General features: G+C 37.2%; 2 protein-coding genes across 5 annotated transcripts in view; both read right to left on the reverse strand.

Moving 5' to 3' along the window:
* Positions 1–1,181: 1,181 nt before the first annotated feature.
* Positions 1,182–9,329, reverse strand: LOC128621628 (galectin-9). Its single transcript, XM_053647533.1, has 10 exons — positions 9,140–9,329; positions 7,399–7,487; positions 5,620–5,827; positions 5,202–5,321; positions 3,311–3,340; positions 3,074–3,103; positions 2,484–2,513; positions 2,292–2,380; positions 1,816–1,972; positions 1,182–1,648 (listed from the first exon to the last, which is right to left on the reverse strand). Exons 1-10 carry the CDS (start codon positions 9,176–9,178, stop codon positions 1,502–1,504), a joined length of 939 nt encoding a protein of 312 aa, XP_053503508.1. The 5' UTR covers positions 9,179–9,329; the 3' UTR covers positions 1,182–1,501.
* A 3,434-nt stretch (positions 9,330–12,763) lies between these two features.
* The window catches only part of ksr1b (kinase suppressor of ras 1b), a 39,945-nt gene continuing 35,160 nt past the window's right edge, over positions 12,764–17,548 (reverse strand). For all 4 annotated transcript variants that reach the window (XM_053646831.1, XM_053646830.1, XM_053646833.1 and 1 more), the window contains 4 exons: positions 17,353–17,486; positions 17,122–17,250; positions 16,631–16,766; positions 12,764–14,716 (listed from right to left, as the gene is read on the reverse strand). In XM_053646831.1, the coding sequence (XP_053502806.1) occupies positions 14,570–14,716; positions 16,631–16,766; positions 17,122–17,250; positions 17,353–17,486 (546 nt within the window). In that variant the 3' untranslated portion in view covers positions 12,764–14,569. The remainder of the gene's footprint in view (positions 14,717–16,630; positions 16,767–17,121; positions 17,251–17,352; positions 17,487–17,548) is intronic.

The following is a 17,548-nucleotide window of genomic DNA, read 5'->3' on the forward strand; positions in this document are numbered from 1 at the left end:
CCTCCCACTTGCAGGTAAATGGCTCCCACTCTGAGCTAAATACCTCCCACTGGGTGTTAAGTACCGCCCACTTTCAGCTAAGTACCTCCCACTTGGAGGTCTCAGGCTGCAGCGATACATACTTGGGTTATTCAAGTTCTCCACCAGAGGGGGTTATAGAGAAAAGTCTCACTCGGCTACACAAGTGCAAACTTTCATCCTCCATGGTTAGTAGCTGTTATGTGATAGGAGAGAGCTAGCAAGTGAGTGGGAATTAGCAAATGACCAAAATGGGAGAAAATTGGGTTTAAAAAATTACCACATGTGGGCATGATAATGGCTGATATTTCAGTGAATCTAGCTTCATGCTGATTAACTGTGTGGTCCACTTTGGTGTTAGGTAGCTTGTCATTGTAAATCTGAACACTGTTATCTTAGGACCATAGATGTGTTCTGGATGGGCTGTTCCTTGGTGAGGAAACACCTGAAGCTAGTGGCCATCAGGGGAGACTGGGTCATCTACATACATCTTGAAAACATACTGTTGCACCAGATTCTGTGGTTGCCTTTTGTGCTTCATGTCCAAACAGAACAAGTTTTAGAGAACTGATGGATCAATGGTTCAAGTGCTTCAGCAAGATCCTTAACCATCAACTGCTTGGTTATATCCTGTCTCAACTGAAATTCAAGCCAAATGAGCAAATTTGACACTCCCACTGACTGTGTCCTACTGACACTGTAAGGTGCATAGGGACAAATCTGTGTGACTTGTTTAACAAGCATGAGGACCCTTTCGACTGGCCTGCAAAATCACTTAATCGCAAAACACTGAAAGCATTTTAATAGGATTGGAACTCTTATTAAAGAGAGGGAAAATGTACCGAAGTATTGAAGGGGATTTTTTGTGTAAGGCGTTGGCTCTTTTTTATGGGACTGAAGTCCAGTGATTTTGCAAGCCAGTAAATCTGTCACAGTCCTTTTTTAGAAGGAAAAGGAGGTGATGCAAAATTTCTTGACAAATACAGGAAACTTACGTTACAGCCATGGCAGAGCATTGGTGTGTTTACTCTGCACTGCTAGTTGGTAATCTACACTGGATTGTTGAAATACGAGATTGTGGTTCTTATTTTCTAGAAGTTACTTATGTTCTCACATTTTGGGATTTCTCTGTCATTTTGGTCAAGTCAAATTATAAGTAAGGATTCATGTAATAATTGGCTTTCGCCTTTATTGCTGTTTGGACAGAGTAGGGGTTTAAAAAAAAAATCATAATAAAAAAATTAAAACTTAAAAAAAATCAAAGTAAAAAAGTGGTTTATCTGAATTATTACAGTTCATTCATTATGTTCATAGAATTGTAATAAAAAGATTATATTTGTTATATTTGTTTAACAAGATTAAAATATGTAAGATTAACATTTTTCAGATTTATTTGCTTTTTCCAAAGCAGTTCACAGGCTTTACTGATTGGTTGGTTTATTAAAAAACTGTAACTGTAGACTGTGATTTGGTAAATATCCAGTTAAACATTTACAGCAGTCAAGTTTAGATCACCAGACAGCTCCAGAACATCAATCTCATTCAGCCTGGTGAAGCGGTGGTTGTAGGTATGCACTTGATTCCCATTGACAAACACGTTGTAATGATGGGGATTGCAGGAAATGATGATCTGAAATAGGCATTACCAAATGTGACACACAGATGCATTGACATGAGATGCAGATGCACTTTGTTTGCATTATTTTTCACTTAAAGCATTAAAATGAACTGCTATGTCGATCAGCCACCTAAACAAACAAAACACATCTTGTAAATAAGGTCCAAAGCATTATTTACCTGGAAGTTTTGTCCCTTCTGAAATGGCATGCCTCCAGAACGCTCCTCTGAGCCCCAGTTCTCCATTGTTTGGGTATTGCGCACAACCAAGTTCTCATCAAAACGTGGATTGTAATGAAAGGCAATCCCATTTCTGTGACGCAGGTTAATGAAAAATCTGATGGTACAAATAACAAATGAAATTTAAGAAATCAGCTCATGGTAAAAATTATGCTGTGCTCCCCTAAACAAAAAGCCTTAAAACGCTTGGCATAAAACTGAGAAATCCGTGGAATAGTTGGCTGGAAGCTGCAGCCACAGGAAGTGGGAAGTTGAGCTTGACTCACAATCAGTGTTTGGCCTTGCAAGATATGTAGTGAGTTAAAATGAATGGGGAAAAAACCCCACTGTACTTAAGACAAGAAAATAAATCATTTTCTCTAATACATCTGTAGGCTCTAATTATGCAAAGTAGCAGAATAAGGATAACATCTGACCTGGAAGCATGAGGATAAACTACACCTTGGATGGAAATGTTTTTGCCAGGATATAATCCACCATTGATGATGGCTTTGTATGGCACACTCTAATGATGAAGAATAAAAGAAGTAGTTATTATAAGTTCATCACTTAAAAGTACAGTAAAACAGAATGTGAACTAATTATGTGAAGTGGCCCTGTGTTCTTACATAGCTTGCTGGAGCAGGAACTGCAGGCACCTACAGAGAAAATGAACGAAAGAAATGGACCGTTTCATTGTGCATGCATGTGGAAATGGAAAGTATAATTCTGAAGAAGTAGAGTTGTTTTGACAGAGATACTGTGTATAACTGAAAACAGGAAGCTGCCATGTGCAAGTGACAACCTCAAAAGCATGTGATAGATGTTATTATAGTATTTTACGATAAAATTTAATTCATGTCTCTTACATTATGATTTCAATAATTTGTAAGATTAACTGAGATCTTGTACAGAATACACTCTGGAGGCTACAAATGTGTAAATAACCTATACAAACAAATGGAAATGCTGTCACAATAAAGCCTTTGGACTCATGAAAACAAGCCTGTAAATGTACTCAGTTGTAAAAAATGTGATTTGTCAACACATGTGGGAAGTCAGTGAGCCAAGTGTTTCTCTTGAGTAGTGGAAAAACATAATAAGCACTGTATTACATTTGTAATCATTATATTTCCAACAAAGTAATACGTTCTGATATTTAGGGAGGATAAGAGGTTGTAAGAGCTTTATTTTTACGATTAAACATGAAGTTACTTACGCCATATCCAGGAGGATAAGCCAACTGTGGCTACAAATATAACAGGAGATATAACATTGGAAATATCATTTTAAGGCAACCAACAATGACATTAAAAAAGAATATATTTTCATTATATTATAATGAAATTAGCAAATTATTCAGCCTTTACCAAACATCTTGTGTTAACATTGCTAAGAAATCATTTTGCATAATTTTGAGAATTGTGGAGTACAGTTTAAAAATACTAGCAGTTACCTGGAATCCAGCGTGGGCAGGTACAATACCCTACAAAATGAAATCAAAAACATTTTTTTAAAGAAAATAAGAAAAAAAAGAAAAAAGATGTGTAAGGACATTTTATATGATGGCAATTGTTTATCTTTTTTTTTTTTTTAGGACTGAATTAATTGATTAATTGAATGAGTGCTGTCCACCACCCACTGTACTAATGTCCCGTATGACTCTGTGTAAGTATTTTCTTGGGATTTCTTCTGTTTTTGTATAGTTTTAGACCTACAAATGAAATACAACATAAAACAAAGGCAACCTGAGTAAACAATACAGTTTTTACAGTTTACAGTTCTACTTTCGACTCGTCAATCCACAGAACATTTTCCCAAAAGGTTTGAGGATAATCAAGGTGTGTTTTGGTAAAATTCAGTCGAGCTTAATGTTCATCTGGGTTAGCAGTAGTTTTCACCTCGTCACTCTTCCATGGATGCCATTTTTGCCCAGTGTCTTTCTGATAATGGAGTCATGAACAGTGACCTATATTGATGCAAGAGAGGCCTGTATGTCCTTTGATGTTGTCCTTGGCTCTTTTGTGACTTCCTGGATGAGTAGTTGCTGTGATCTTGGAGGAATTTTGGAAGGTCGGCTACTTCTGGGAAGGTTCACTACTGTGCAGAGTTTTTCCATTTGGACATAATGGCTCTCACTGTGGTTCGTTTGAGTCCCAGAGCCTTTGAAATATCTTTGTAACCCTTCCCAGACTGATGTATTTTAATCACCTTCTTCCTCATCATTTCTGGAATTTCTTTCAGTTTTGGCATAGTGGGCATAGTGTGTTACTGGGTAAGACTTTTTAACCAACTTCATGCTGTTGAAAAAACTCTATTTAAGTGTTGATTTGATTGAACAGGGTTTGCAGTAATCAGGCCTGGTTGTGTCTAGTCCAGCTGAACCCCATTATGAATGCAGTTTCATAGAGTTGGGGAATTAGTAACTACAGGGGCAAATACATTTTCACACAGGCCCAGTTGATATTGGATAACATTTTTGCTTCTACAAATAACTATCATTTAAAATCTGTATTTGTGTTTTCTCAGGTTGCCTTTGTTTTATCTTAAATTTTGTTTTCATTTCTGAAACAATTTAGTATGAGATACACAAAAACAGAAGAAATCAGGACAAATACTTTTTCACAGCACTGTATATTTCAAGAATGTAGTGTGTCAGTCTATAATATAAAATGTCTCTTCTAGACAACTAAGTGGTCTAGGAAAAGTGTTACCATTTCCATTTAGGAGCTAAACCAAAACGAATTTCACAGCTTCATTTTCCTTGTGTCATAACTCAACCCGTCAGTTTCCCAAGAAGCAACACTCACCTCCCATGCACGAATGCGCTCAACATCCCCAGAGTTCTAATCTCCCACTCCTGTCACTAATCACACACACACACACACACACTCTCGCTCTCTCTCCACTAGTATTTAGAGAGTCATTCGCCAAATGTTCATTGCGAAGTATACGTTCAGTAGACTTGTTCTCTGTGTTTCCAAGCCTTTCACATTCGTTTGCTATCTTTGTCATCTCGACCTCTTTTCCCGTTTACGACTACGCTTTCTGCCTGTCCCCTTGTGCTTTGTTTGTCCGATCGCCTGACCCTTGCTTGTTTTATGACAACTATTGTCTTTGGAACTACCCTTTACTACGTACCCGCTTCTGCTTCTGTGCCAACTCCGGTTCGTGACACCTTGTGGTATTATGCGACTGTGTCCAGCCAGATTTTTTAAATCATACCTCTTTACATGTAATTCTAATTCCTATATAACTTCTATAAATGTAATTCACTTCTATAAGTTCATCAATATTTGTTTAACTAACAAGATGTAAAAATATGTGCTGTTTTAAATTGTTCTCACCACAGGCTCCTGGAAACCGATGCTATTAACCTCCACCATCCCATCCACTGTGATGGTGTCCACCATGCTGAATGGGATACGGTGCTTGTAATCCATGATATGGATGCCATTGACACTGATCTATGAAAAAATATTATCAGATCAGCATGTAGCCTTTGATACTGTATTACACATTTATTTAGAGTCTTACACAAGAGCAGACGATGAGCATGTTAGCACATTGAGACAGAATTGAGGACTTATAATCCAACAACCAGTGACAGAATTAGTTCATAGGATGTGCTGTGGTAACTTGGCATCAAAAGTGCATGATGTGTGTTCTACAGTGACCTATAATGCATTCAAGAATGCTGAACTGAGATTTGAGCTAACCCTTTACTATTTTCTGTTTGTTACTGTGGGAAAAGTAGAAGTGAACCTTGTATGAGTGGCTTGTAATCAGGATCAGCAGGTTGAAGGGTCTTCCCATGGGGAACAGGGCCTGGTATATGCGTTCCTCTGTACCCCAGCAGTTATTCTGCTTGGTGTTGGTTACTATGTATCCTGAACTGCAGTCATAACGTGGGTTAAAGTGCAGGGCAATATTAGCATCCGGTCTGGAACCACACTGGAGATTCACATGGAACCTGGAAGAACAAATAATTTGGAAACAACTGTGTGGGAAACTGCTGATACAAACCAAGAGGGGCATATTATTTGCAGAAGTATATAACAGATACACTATATGGCTGAAAATATGTAGACACCTGACCAATCAAATGAGCTGCTGAACATCCCATTACAGATTTAGTTACCCCTTTACTATAATATATTATGTATAATATAATTTATCATTTATGATATACTCCATAATTTATAACATAAAATATTATTTATGGTAGGCTGTGGGAATTTGTGCCCATTCTGCCACACGAGCATTAGTGAGGTCAGGCACTGATATCGGGCAAAGATGCATGCAGTCCACATTCCAACTCATGCCAAAAATGATTAGTGGGGTTGATGTCAGGGCTTTCTGCAGGCCACTCAATTCTTGCACACCATCTTTGGAAAACCCTGTCTTTATAAACCTTGCTTTGTGCACAGAGGCATTGTCATGCTGGAACAGGTTTGGGCCTCTTAGTTTCAGTGAAGGGAAATTTTGATGCTACAACATATAAAGACATCCTAGACAAATCTGTGTAGTTTCACAAGAAGATATAACAGAGATAAAAATCAGTGCTATCAATGCTGAATATAGTTAACTGATAGCCATAACTAAATTAGGCTCTTAAGTTAACTAGTAACACAGGCACTATCAAGCTTGCTTGATAACATTAGGCTAAATATTATACTGTGTAAACCAGTAGCCAAGCTGCTAAGAAATTAGATAACATTTGCTTAATTATTATATTAGGCTATATAACCAGGCCTAATCAGTTCAGTGCAAATTAGCCTAATCATCCTTATAATCTTTCTTCCATTCTCAGAGCTTTTATACTGAAGGATAAGATTATTAGATTATTATTAAATATTACAATTTACATTCCATAAATATGCATATCATATACTGTATATGGGTTACACAAAGTATACATTCAGAATATCCAATATATTGTAATTCATAAATATATTTGAAAAGTTTTTTTACTTAAAAAAAAACAGGGTCAACCTACCATTTTTAAGACATTTGACTTTGCTGTGACCTACCATATTTGGATAAATTGCAAAATCATCTGCTAGTTACAATGATACTTCCATATACAGCTTACAAACATTCAACCAGTTGATCCTCAGATATTGTGGTATAGAGAATCTCAGATGGATGGATTGACTACTGAAAGCATAATGCTTTCATTTAATGCATAAAGATTGTCCCTAATTTTTCCTCACTGAAGGTGGCAACCCTATCTGGAGTCTTTGAATGGCACACAACCTACATAATGTTTTTGTTTTTTGTTTTGTCTGAAAAGTGATATGTTACATATGTTAATTTTTTACTGACATACAAATTTCTGTTTCTGTAAAATCTTTCTCTGTCTTTTATTTACTGATGTAACCATGCAGAAGACATCAAATAAGACTTTTGTGTGTATAAATATATAAACACAATTCCTGGAACTGGGATCTCTACAGACAGGGTGGACAGGAAGGCAGGAAAAAGTCAAGTGAGTCATGTACTGTATCTGTCTACCCACATGAATGTTAAACTCTGTCTTACCTGTTGGCTCCGGGTAAAACTCGTCCACTTACAGTGATACTCTTGCCATCCATCAAGCCTCCTTGGATTGAGCCAGTAAAAGGGACTTGCTGTTGAATGATAAAGTGTGTCACTTCCAGGCTTGGAGAGTAATAGAATACATGTAACGTAACGTAATCAGGATACAAAAAACTGGTAACTGTAATCCAATCAAAACACAAAGTAATCCGATTACAGGTAGGCATACATTTTGTAAAAAAAATAAAAAATAAAATTGGAATACTATCAGGATTACAGTTTTTTTTTTTCATTTAAAACCAAAGAAATTATTTTTTTGACATAACACAATACAGACAGCTGCTTGATTATGGTTCTGGTTCTCTCTTGCCAGTTTGACTCACTTGAGCAACCTCCTAGTGCAGGTACAAATAAATTTTGCAAAAAGTTTATTTGGTAGAAATTAAAACAAATTGTTCTATGAAATGCTTTTGTTAGAGTGACCATACGTCCTCTTTTTCAGACCTTAAAAAAGCAACCAAATTTGAGAAAATGTTTGGGAAACGGTTTTAGTTTCATTATGATGTACTTATGGTCTAATACTGCAACATGTGTGAACATATTTGCATTGCTAAACCCTGCCTTCTCGCACACCTATTGGTCGATTATAAAAGGCTTGCAGCAACTATTGTCCAAATTCCTGCCTCTCAACCATTAGCCTACTCTCAGTGAACGTGAGAAGGTGAAGCGCTGTTGTGTACCATGAAACATTTATTCGTCCATTTTCTATACCATTTATCCTACAGGGTCATAGGGAACCTGGAGCCTACCCCAGGGAGCATGGGGCACAAGGCAGGGTACACCCTGGACAGGGTGCTAATGCATCGCAGGACACAATTCACACACCCATTCATACACTACGGACATGCCAATCAGCCTACCATGCATGTCTTTCGACTGGCGAAATGGAGTACTCTGAGGAAACCCCCACAGCACGGGGAGAACACACAAACTCTGCACACACAGGGCCATAGCGGGAATCGAACCCCCGAACCCCAACCAGCAAATGACAGCTGTCCTGAGTCGAAACAATGCCCACGGCCATTTAAGGTCATTTTTAATTGTGGCCTTAGATGGTCACAATTAAAAATGACATATTTTACATATGTGACCTTGAAATAATCCAAAAATAATCAGATTACATTACTTTCATATTGTGACACTTGGATTATATTACTGATGACATTTTTATGAAGTAATTCGTAACTGTAACGGAGTCCATTTTTAAAGTAACCCTCCCAAACCTGGTCACTTCAGTGTAAAACAAAATGGTGGATTTTTCAGGGGTTCTTTCTCTCACAATCTGAACCCTTAAAAGTGCAACCAGGAAACTTGTTGCAAAAAACAAACAAACAAACAAACAAACAGAAAAAAAAAGTTCTTAAAAGAACTTTAATAACGTCTCTTTAAAAATGATTTTTAAATAATAATCATTATTTTTAGTGCATGTGTGCATAATACATTAAGCTAAGGAATCAGATGAACAATTCCTCATTTTTTTTTTTTTTAATGGCATTCTGAATATTATTTCAATCATGCTCTATAATATTAATAATAGGATGTTAGAATCATAGGATTATATAGGCTAGGCGTTTAAACCTTATTTTAAACGTTACAACTTTTTAAAACTTATATAAATCAACTGTATATTCAACCATAACGTTTTCAGAAAGGAAACTAGAAAAAAAAGGGAAGAAACACTTACTGGGTTGTAAAATGGCTGTTGCGGGAAGTAATATGCCATTTCCCTGCTTTCGTTTATAATTCAGATGCAGTCCGAGGGCTTACTTCGATTTTTTAATGTATGGTTTTTAATCTTATAAAGGTAGTTTTGTGGCTGCAGTGTGACTAGCTTGTGAACGTCTATCAGCGGTTTGCAAATTTCCCAGAAGTGGGCGGAGACAAGCACCGTTAGCCACAGATCTCTTTCGTTTTGTATTAGGTAATGTGAAGAAGTCTCCATTTTACGTGATAGTGTGGGATGAGTTTGTGTTTAAACTAAACGAAGTGCGTTGTATTTAAACAATGATGACACAACATTGTCTAGACATTATTAAAGTTAGGTGTAGCCTATATACACCTTCAAATTCACCTGCAAATCCTTTATTCTTATATTTTGAGATACTGGATTTTGATTTCCATGAGCTGTAAACTGTAATCATCAAGATTAAAACAAAAAAAAGGCTTGAAATATTCCACTTTATGAGTAATGTATCTAGAATATATGAAAGCTCTACTTTTTGAATTAAATTACGGAAAAAAAAAAATCTTTTCCGACATATTCAAATGTTTTTAGATGCACCTGTATTATAGCCTCAGCATTGAGATTGCCACAAACAGTGGAGAAGTCCAACAAAACAGACTTCGTGCAAAACTGTAATGAATTTTCCTGGTTATACAACTACACTATTTGAACATGTAGTATTAGCACATTTATAAAAGGGACTTGTTTATAATTGTACTATTCGTTGTCAGACAGATGAGGATGGGTTCCCGTTTGAGTCTGGTTCCTCTCAAGGTTTCTTCCTCATATCATCTCAGGAAGTTGTTTCTTGTCACCATCACCTCCGGCCTGCTGATTAGGGACAAATTCATAAATTTAAAATTTATATTCTTAATTCGTATATTTCTGTAAAGCTGCTTTGGGACAATGTCCATTGTTAAAAGTGCTATACAAATAACATGGAATTGAATTTTTTCAAGAAAATGGAATAATGTTGCAACACCTTCGGAAATCTTATTTTCCAGGGGGAGCAGCCCTGCCATGGAAGGAATGATTAAAACCCCATCTTTAATGGGGAATAATGCTTTATTTTTGAGGGGGGGTTGTTGTACTCAGTGTTTACCAATAAAGTTGAGGTTGAGACCTTACACGCTTTTATAATAACCTCCATTCTTCTGGGAAGAATTGAAGTCTGACACTAATTACATTATTTAAATATAGGCTAATGTCTATTGGTCTGACTGTTGCATACATTCATCATCTTCAGTAACCACTTTATCCTGGGTTGTGATGGATTCAGAGACAGGAACACTGGAATACACCTTGGTTGGGAAGCCAGTCCATCTCAAGCCACAATACATACGTATTCACATAGCTAATCTGCTTACTAACCTGTGTTTGGGAGGTGGGAGGAAGAAACTGTGGACATGGGGAAATCATGTAAAACGTCCCACAGACAGTAATACAAACTCAGAGTTTGACTCGATTAGAGTCAGGAGCAGTTATTTCTTTTTATTTTAGAACATTTGGTATTAAATGTAAACCTACAGTAAACATTACAATATCATACCTGCAAGTGATTTTAAATGTCTTTACTTTTCCTCTTTATTGTGTTGACATGACCCACTATTATTTCTCAGATGTAATGCTACTGTTTCCACTGTGGTGCTTAGATTCCCAGCTGTAGCACTGACACCTTTGCATTTTCTTTGGCAGCCGGTTTTATGAAAGCATGCAGTAAGGTGATACTGCAGCAGCTGCTTACAGAATATTATGTCGTACCACATTCATGGCCCAACGGGTACAGTAACATTCCTTAGCACTTTCTTCGGAATTTCCCAATAAAATCACAGCCCCAGTGATGTTCACTTACTAAAAAGCTCATTCACAAAGACTAACAAATTAGGTTTTATTGCTTTTGAAGGTTGAAGACAAAATGAAATACACTACCCCAACACATTAAACATGCTGCACGCAGATAAATTCTTAAATCCTTAAATCCATCAAAATACATATTAAAAATGTACATTTCATGTTTTACAACATATATATGTTCATATCTATAAAACAGGAATAAAGTACCTATTCCAAAAACAATCATATAAAAGTTTGTACAAATAATAAGAGGCGGAGCTGTATATTAAATAAAAACAATATCTACAAATTCAAAATCACATAAAAGATTTGCTTTTCATTGTTTTAATATAACCAAAATTTTAATCTGCATCTCCTACCTCCTAAAATCTGCCATGCATATTCCCTCATTTCTGTGCCATTACAATTCTCTGAACATTCCACTCTCCAAATTCACCATAAAGACATGCTTTACATAAAGCATAAATCATTTAGAAAGACACATTCCTACAAACGCTCCTTTTCCCGAGCCTTCTTGTTTCAGTTCACGTTGCCTAAATAGATACAATCAAAGTCATTGTGTTCATTATTTGCAGACAGAGAGAAGAATGAGTATAGGATTCCACAAGATTTCAATTTAAAGTGCAGACAGCTTTACCCATACTTTACATAAAGATTGTACTGTACAGTATTGTAATATAAGATTTACAAATAAGATAAGGCATGTTACCTGCTAGCTGTGATAGCTTCAGTAAGGCATGAATAAAGGATCAGCAGCATCGTTAGTTTTACACCTTTTACTCAAGTACAGTAAGCAGGATCAGGCAGGCATGCACATGCGAGAGCCTCTCAGTACAGCACAGTTCATGCTTGGCTAGCTCTGGCCACCAGAGAAGAAAATAGGCACCACAGAGATTGGGAATATAGCAATTTAAACAAATATGTTACTGATACTAATTGAATAGAAATCATCTGCAAGTAGTACACTGCCATCTGTAGAAAAAACTGTAAACATTTAATGCAACAGTGCCACGGTTATTTATTTATTCATATATCTCAATGATAGGTTTGCGTGATATAAATTTTAATCATCTCTACACGATTTTCCACTGGCTTGACATCTATTTTGATTATATTGTATTACCTGTCCTGCCAACATTTACGCATTTTGTAATTTAACATCTATATACTAGTACGAGTTAACACTCAAAAATATACTAAAAGACAATTTTATTTCTCCCCCAATAAAATGGAAACTGAGCCATTTGACCTATTAATCTGGAATGATTCATGCAGGTGTTTTGAACTCTGATATTAACTGACCCCCTCTGGAAGCTCCGCCCCCTTCCTCCAAACACACATGCTATGGATTGGACTTGTGGGGCTCTCTCGCCTTCTTTCCAGGTAAATGGAGAATGTTTTGAGTTCATTAATATGAAATTACATCTATCAGTGTATGTTTGACTTAGCTAACATTAGACAAGTATATAGTTAACATCAGATAACTATATTTATTGGGGAAGGCACCACAAAATTTCAGCAGAGCATGGTTAAAAAATAGGCACTTTGTGTTTTCAGATGAAATTGAAAAAAAGACAAAAGTTTGACCTAAAAGAAACGTGTAAAATCTAACACTTTACAAATTAAATGCTGCCGATTATTAGAAAGTGATTTAATATGCTGTTTTGTGTTTATCATGTCGGCCAGTAGAAAGACAACTGTAAAAGGATTATATTGAAAATATATTATGGGTTTTTTTTTTTTTAACTGTTTACTGCACTGTACTGCATAATCGCATTTTAATCTGCAGCTGGGATTAGGTGATTACACCCTCCTAAACGGTCATTAAACCTGAAATGGTGGAAATCCTATGTTTCAGTACTGGATGATTAAAATAGTTTACAGCTACGCCCCTATTCATGGAGCCTCTATGGGGCAACATCCTCTAACATCGAGGTTTATGTGTGGTGTCAGGCAGCTGAGGCCCATCTGCAGACCATGCATACCTTCCTGGGACCTGTCTGTAATTTTTTTAAATGGTAAATGGCAAGCAGGAGAAAAAAAAATCAGAATCACACAAGCCTGGTCAATAACAGACATAAGAAATCAAATACAAATCAAGCAATGTTCCTTGGGTGGGCAATATGGCAAAGATACCAAATCATGACACCTGGAAAATGTTTGCAAAATAGAAGACTTATGTATATATTGGAATGACCAATTTGTGTCCCATTCAGGGTGTGTTTCCAGTGTTCCTGGGATAGGCTGTTGATGAATAAATAATATGGATATGCCAAAAACAGCATTATACTTGAAGATGTGTTCATGATGCACAATATGTATTGTGATATTTACTTATAATGAGGTTTGCACCGAACACGCACAACATGCTATGTGAAACACTATGGAAAGCTATATGTCCATTGATTTGCAAAAAGTATTTTTTTTTTTTTATTTTAATTTATATTTTAAAAGGACCAAGTATCTGTTCAGTCAGTTACTTGTCAGTCTGACTAACAATGGAGTTGGTTGATGTTGTAGAATTGCTAATGACAGAAACAGTATAAAAGTGTAATTCTACATATTTTATTTTGATAATACCAAGTTCATTATCTCATTCACCCCAAATCACAATATTCAGTTTTGGCCAATTAGAAATTGTACTGTGCCATAACTGTTGATATTGCAATACTGATATTATTTTGTCATATTGCCCAGGACTGCAACATTCACAAGCAATTGCTTGTTTTCTAAAGCAAAAGTGAAGTGAGAGATTCACTTCAGGAGGACATGGGAAGAAAAAAAACAACAGATGGACAAAGAAAACAACATGGAGGATTTGGGTTGAATTTTAAGATGCACGACAGAGCGAGAATGATGATGTGGCTGGAATCGTAAAAAGGAGAAGTCAGCAGAAACAGATGATACTTCTGTTCACAGCACAGAGAGGAAACGGGGAAGGAAAGGTCAGAGAGAAAACCAAAGGACATTTATGTTATGAATGAAAGCGTTTCATTTACCAAAGCTATTGTGTTCTGTTCTCAAACCTGACACACGTTATACTATTTACTGTTTATTTTGCACAAGACATATGTAACTGTGACGTATAAAGACTGAATCTACTGTACCAAAATAACTGGAAAAAGAAAATTTCACACCGATAACGTACAGTACTCACAGTGCACCTTATGTGGACAATCAGCAGTTAAAAAACAAACACACCTGCATATAAGCTCTCTATTACTCAGACTGAACAGACAGCTGTTTCTCAAAATAAAACATTCACATTTAAAACTTAAGCTCATTTAAAAATAAACCACCCGATGCACTGAATTCACTGAATTCTGAATTGAAGGCATATGTTGAAGGTAAATCTGATTTACCTTCAAATGTCTTACAAATTTAAGACACACTTGAAAAAGGCTCAAGAAACAAAGAAGACTTTACACGCATTTAGACACATGTTTATGCTTCTAAAGGTTACATCCAAGAAGAGTTCACTTCAGCTTGCTCTCTTCAGTGAGGCAGTGCAGGGTGACGGCATGCAATCTCACAGCTCTACGATTCATACTCAGTAGATTTCCAGAAATGTCCGGGGTGGGAGAGTCTGCGGTTGAGCTTAGGAAGCTTCTCCAGCAGGTCAGATAGTTGAGAGAATGTCGGTCTGTCCTCAAGTTTAAAGGACCAGCATGCACACAAGATCTCCTTTTGGGTGGACAAAACAGACATCAGTTAAAGACTATACGGCTAACCTGTCTAGTCTCATGTCTAGTGACTAATAACTATTGGCAAAAATGCAACAGTAACATTTTAATTTTGCACAGTACTGAGTGACTATCACATTACAGTCCCCTCCAGAATTACTGACGCCCTTCAAGAAAATGAGCAAAATTTCACATAGAAAAAGAGTAACACAAGCAATACGCGATGCTTTGAGCAGTAACAAAGCGATAGATTTCCAAGTAGTCCTTTTTTCTTCTTCTTTTAGTTTTATTTTGAACAAAAACGCTAGTTTAAAAACCATCTGCCCCTTACAGTTAATATTTTGTGATGCCTGCACTGGACAGCACAGAGTCTCTTCCTGCAACGTCTAACAAGGTTGGAGAGACATGAAAAAAGATCTTTGTGCAGATCTCTATGCAGAACATTTGAACATCCTTTATATTCTTAGGTTCGTATGATTCTTAGGACTTCCCTATTCAATTCAGAGCACAAGTTTTCAACTACATTCATATCCAGAGACTGCAATGGTCATTGCAAAATATCGATTTAGTGTTTCTTCAACCGTTTCTGTGCTGATTTGGAATTACAGTGCCTTGCGAAAGTATTCACCTCTCTTGGCATTTTTTCTGGCCTCTCTTCCGTAAAGCCCAGCTCTGTGGCGTGTAAGGCTTAAAGTGGTCCTATGGACAGATACTCCAATCTCTACTGTGGAGCTTTGCAGCTTCTTCAGTGTTATCTTTGGTCTCTTTGTTGCCTCTATGATTAATGCCCTCTTGCCTGGTCCGTGAGTTTTGGTGGGTGGCCCTCTCTTGGCAGGCTCGTTGTGGTGCCATATTCTTTCCATTTTTTAATAATGGATTTAATTGTGCTCCTGAGATGTTCAAAGTTTCTAATTTTTTTTTAATAATCCAACCCTGATCTGTGCTTCTCCACAACTTTGTCCCTGACCTGTCTGGAGAGCACCTTGGTTTTCATGGTGCCGCTTACTTGGTGGTGCCCCTTGCTGAGTTGATGTTGAATGGTGTTGCAGACTCTGGGGCCTTTCAGAACAGGTGTATATATCCTGAGATCATGTGACAGATCATGTGACACTTAGATTGCACACAGGTGGACTTTATTGTGTGACTGATGGTAATTGGTTGCACCAGATCTTATTTAGGGGATTCATAGCAAAGGGGGTGAACATATGCACACACCATTTTTCCATTTTTAAAAACAAGTTATTTTTTTATTTCACTTAACCAATTTGGACTCTTTAGTGTATGCCCATTACATGAAATCCAAATAAAAATCAATTTAATTTACAGGTTGGAAAGCAACAAAATAGGAAAAATGCCAAGGGGGGTGAATACTTTTGCCAGGCTCTGTATGTTTAGCATATCGTCTTATACAAAACTCCATGGACATGTGTGAAGCTCCTGCAAAGGCAACCAGGTTTTGGGTTGAAATACATCGTGTCACCAAACATGCTGATGTTCTGCATGACCACAATTTGGATGCCAGCTGTAGTACTAATTACTACTGGTGAAGTTCAGGCACTGTATTTTGTGAACTGCTCTCAAGAGGAACTTCTAACTGGCTGTTATGCAATTGGTGTTTTACAGTTTATCTTGAAACTTGACAACCGTAAGAATCAACTGTGTAATTCTAAACTGTGATCTTTGGCTCTTCCCCCACCACACAACTTTTGGGCTTTTGAAACGCCATTGAGATGGCAACCCTGTATTCAGGTCCATATACTGTGGTAGACAGCTGAACTAGCAAGAACTTTATCAATGTCCAAAAATGTATGGACCTGACTGTATATTCTTGGCAGAAACCTTACACCACACTTGAAATCAAGTTTCCTTGGGAGCAAATTATTAATAAAATGCTCAAGAACTGTTGTAGGCTTACCGTGGTCTCCTTTCCTAGGCTGATCTGAGCCAACTTCCTCTTTATGCCCTCTCCACTCCCCAGCAGCCAGATAGCAGCTTCGGCCGGCTGGGTTTTAAAAGGCCAGTCTCTCACCTGCAGCTCGTACCAGATGGTGCTGAGGGATAAGCACACCGACACAAAGCCATAGGGTTGGATTTAATGCTAATATTCAGGAGGGTAACAAACTGAATCACAAAGCAGTCAGTCAAACTATATATACAGGGCTGGTTGTTGGCATAGGTGACTATTGTACCGAGCCTTTAATACACAACTCAACATACAGCTAAAGCCTAACCCTCCCTGAATTGAAACATGTTAGGGTGATATTGGGTGTAAAATGCATGATCTCATTTCATACAAATGAATAACAATTATTGGAACCATCATGAACTTTGTCTTTTGTCCATTGACTCAGGTTACAACTGTATGCTAGGAAGCAGGAAGTGTAAAGAGTTCGGTGTGGTCTTTACCCAAAGGCATAAACGTCAGCAGCTTTAGAAAAGGGTAAGCGGTCATCATTTCCAGGACTCATCCTCTGTACAATCTCAGGAGCCAGGTAATAAATCCAGCCTCGTGGTAGTTTCAGTTCATTCTCTCGCCTTCGAACACACACACACGCACACACACACGTCTGAGTTACTGATTACTATAGTCAAAATCTACAAAGACTTAATGACAACTGAACATATCAGGTTATTTACCGATCCTCGTGCACCACTCCTGACACTCCGAACAAACCGAAATCTGTGATCACCACTTTGTTGTTGTCATAAAACACATTTTTGGATTTTAAATCCTTGTGCACGATATCCTTTGCATGGAGGTAGCCCATTCCCTATCAGACGAATAAAAGAACAATTAAGCTAAATGAAAAAGACAAAACTGAGATCTAGACAA

The sequence above is a fragment of the Ictalurus furcatus genome, chromosome 17, assembly GCF_023375685.1.
Source record: "Ictalurus furcatus strain D&B chromosome 17, Billie_1.0, whole genome shotgun sequence".
In the NCBI taxonomy this organism is placed as follows: Eukaryota; Metazoa; Chordata; class Actinopteri; order Siluriformes; family Ictaluridae; genus Ictalurus; species Ictalurus furcatus.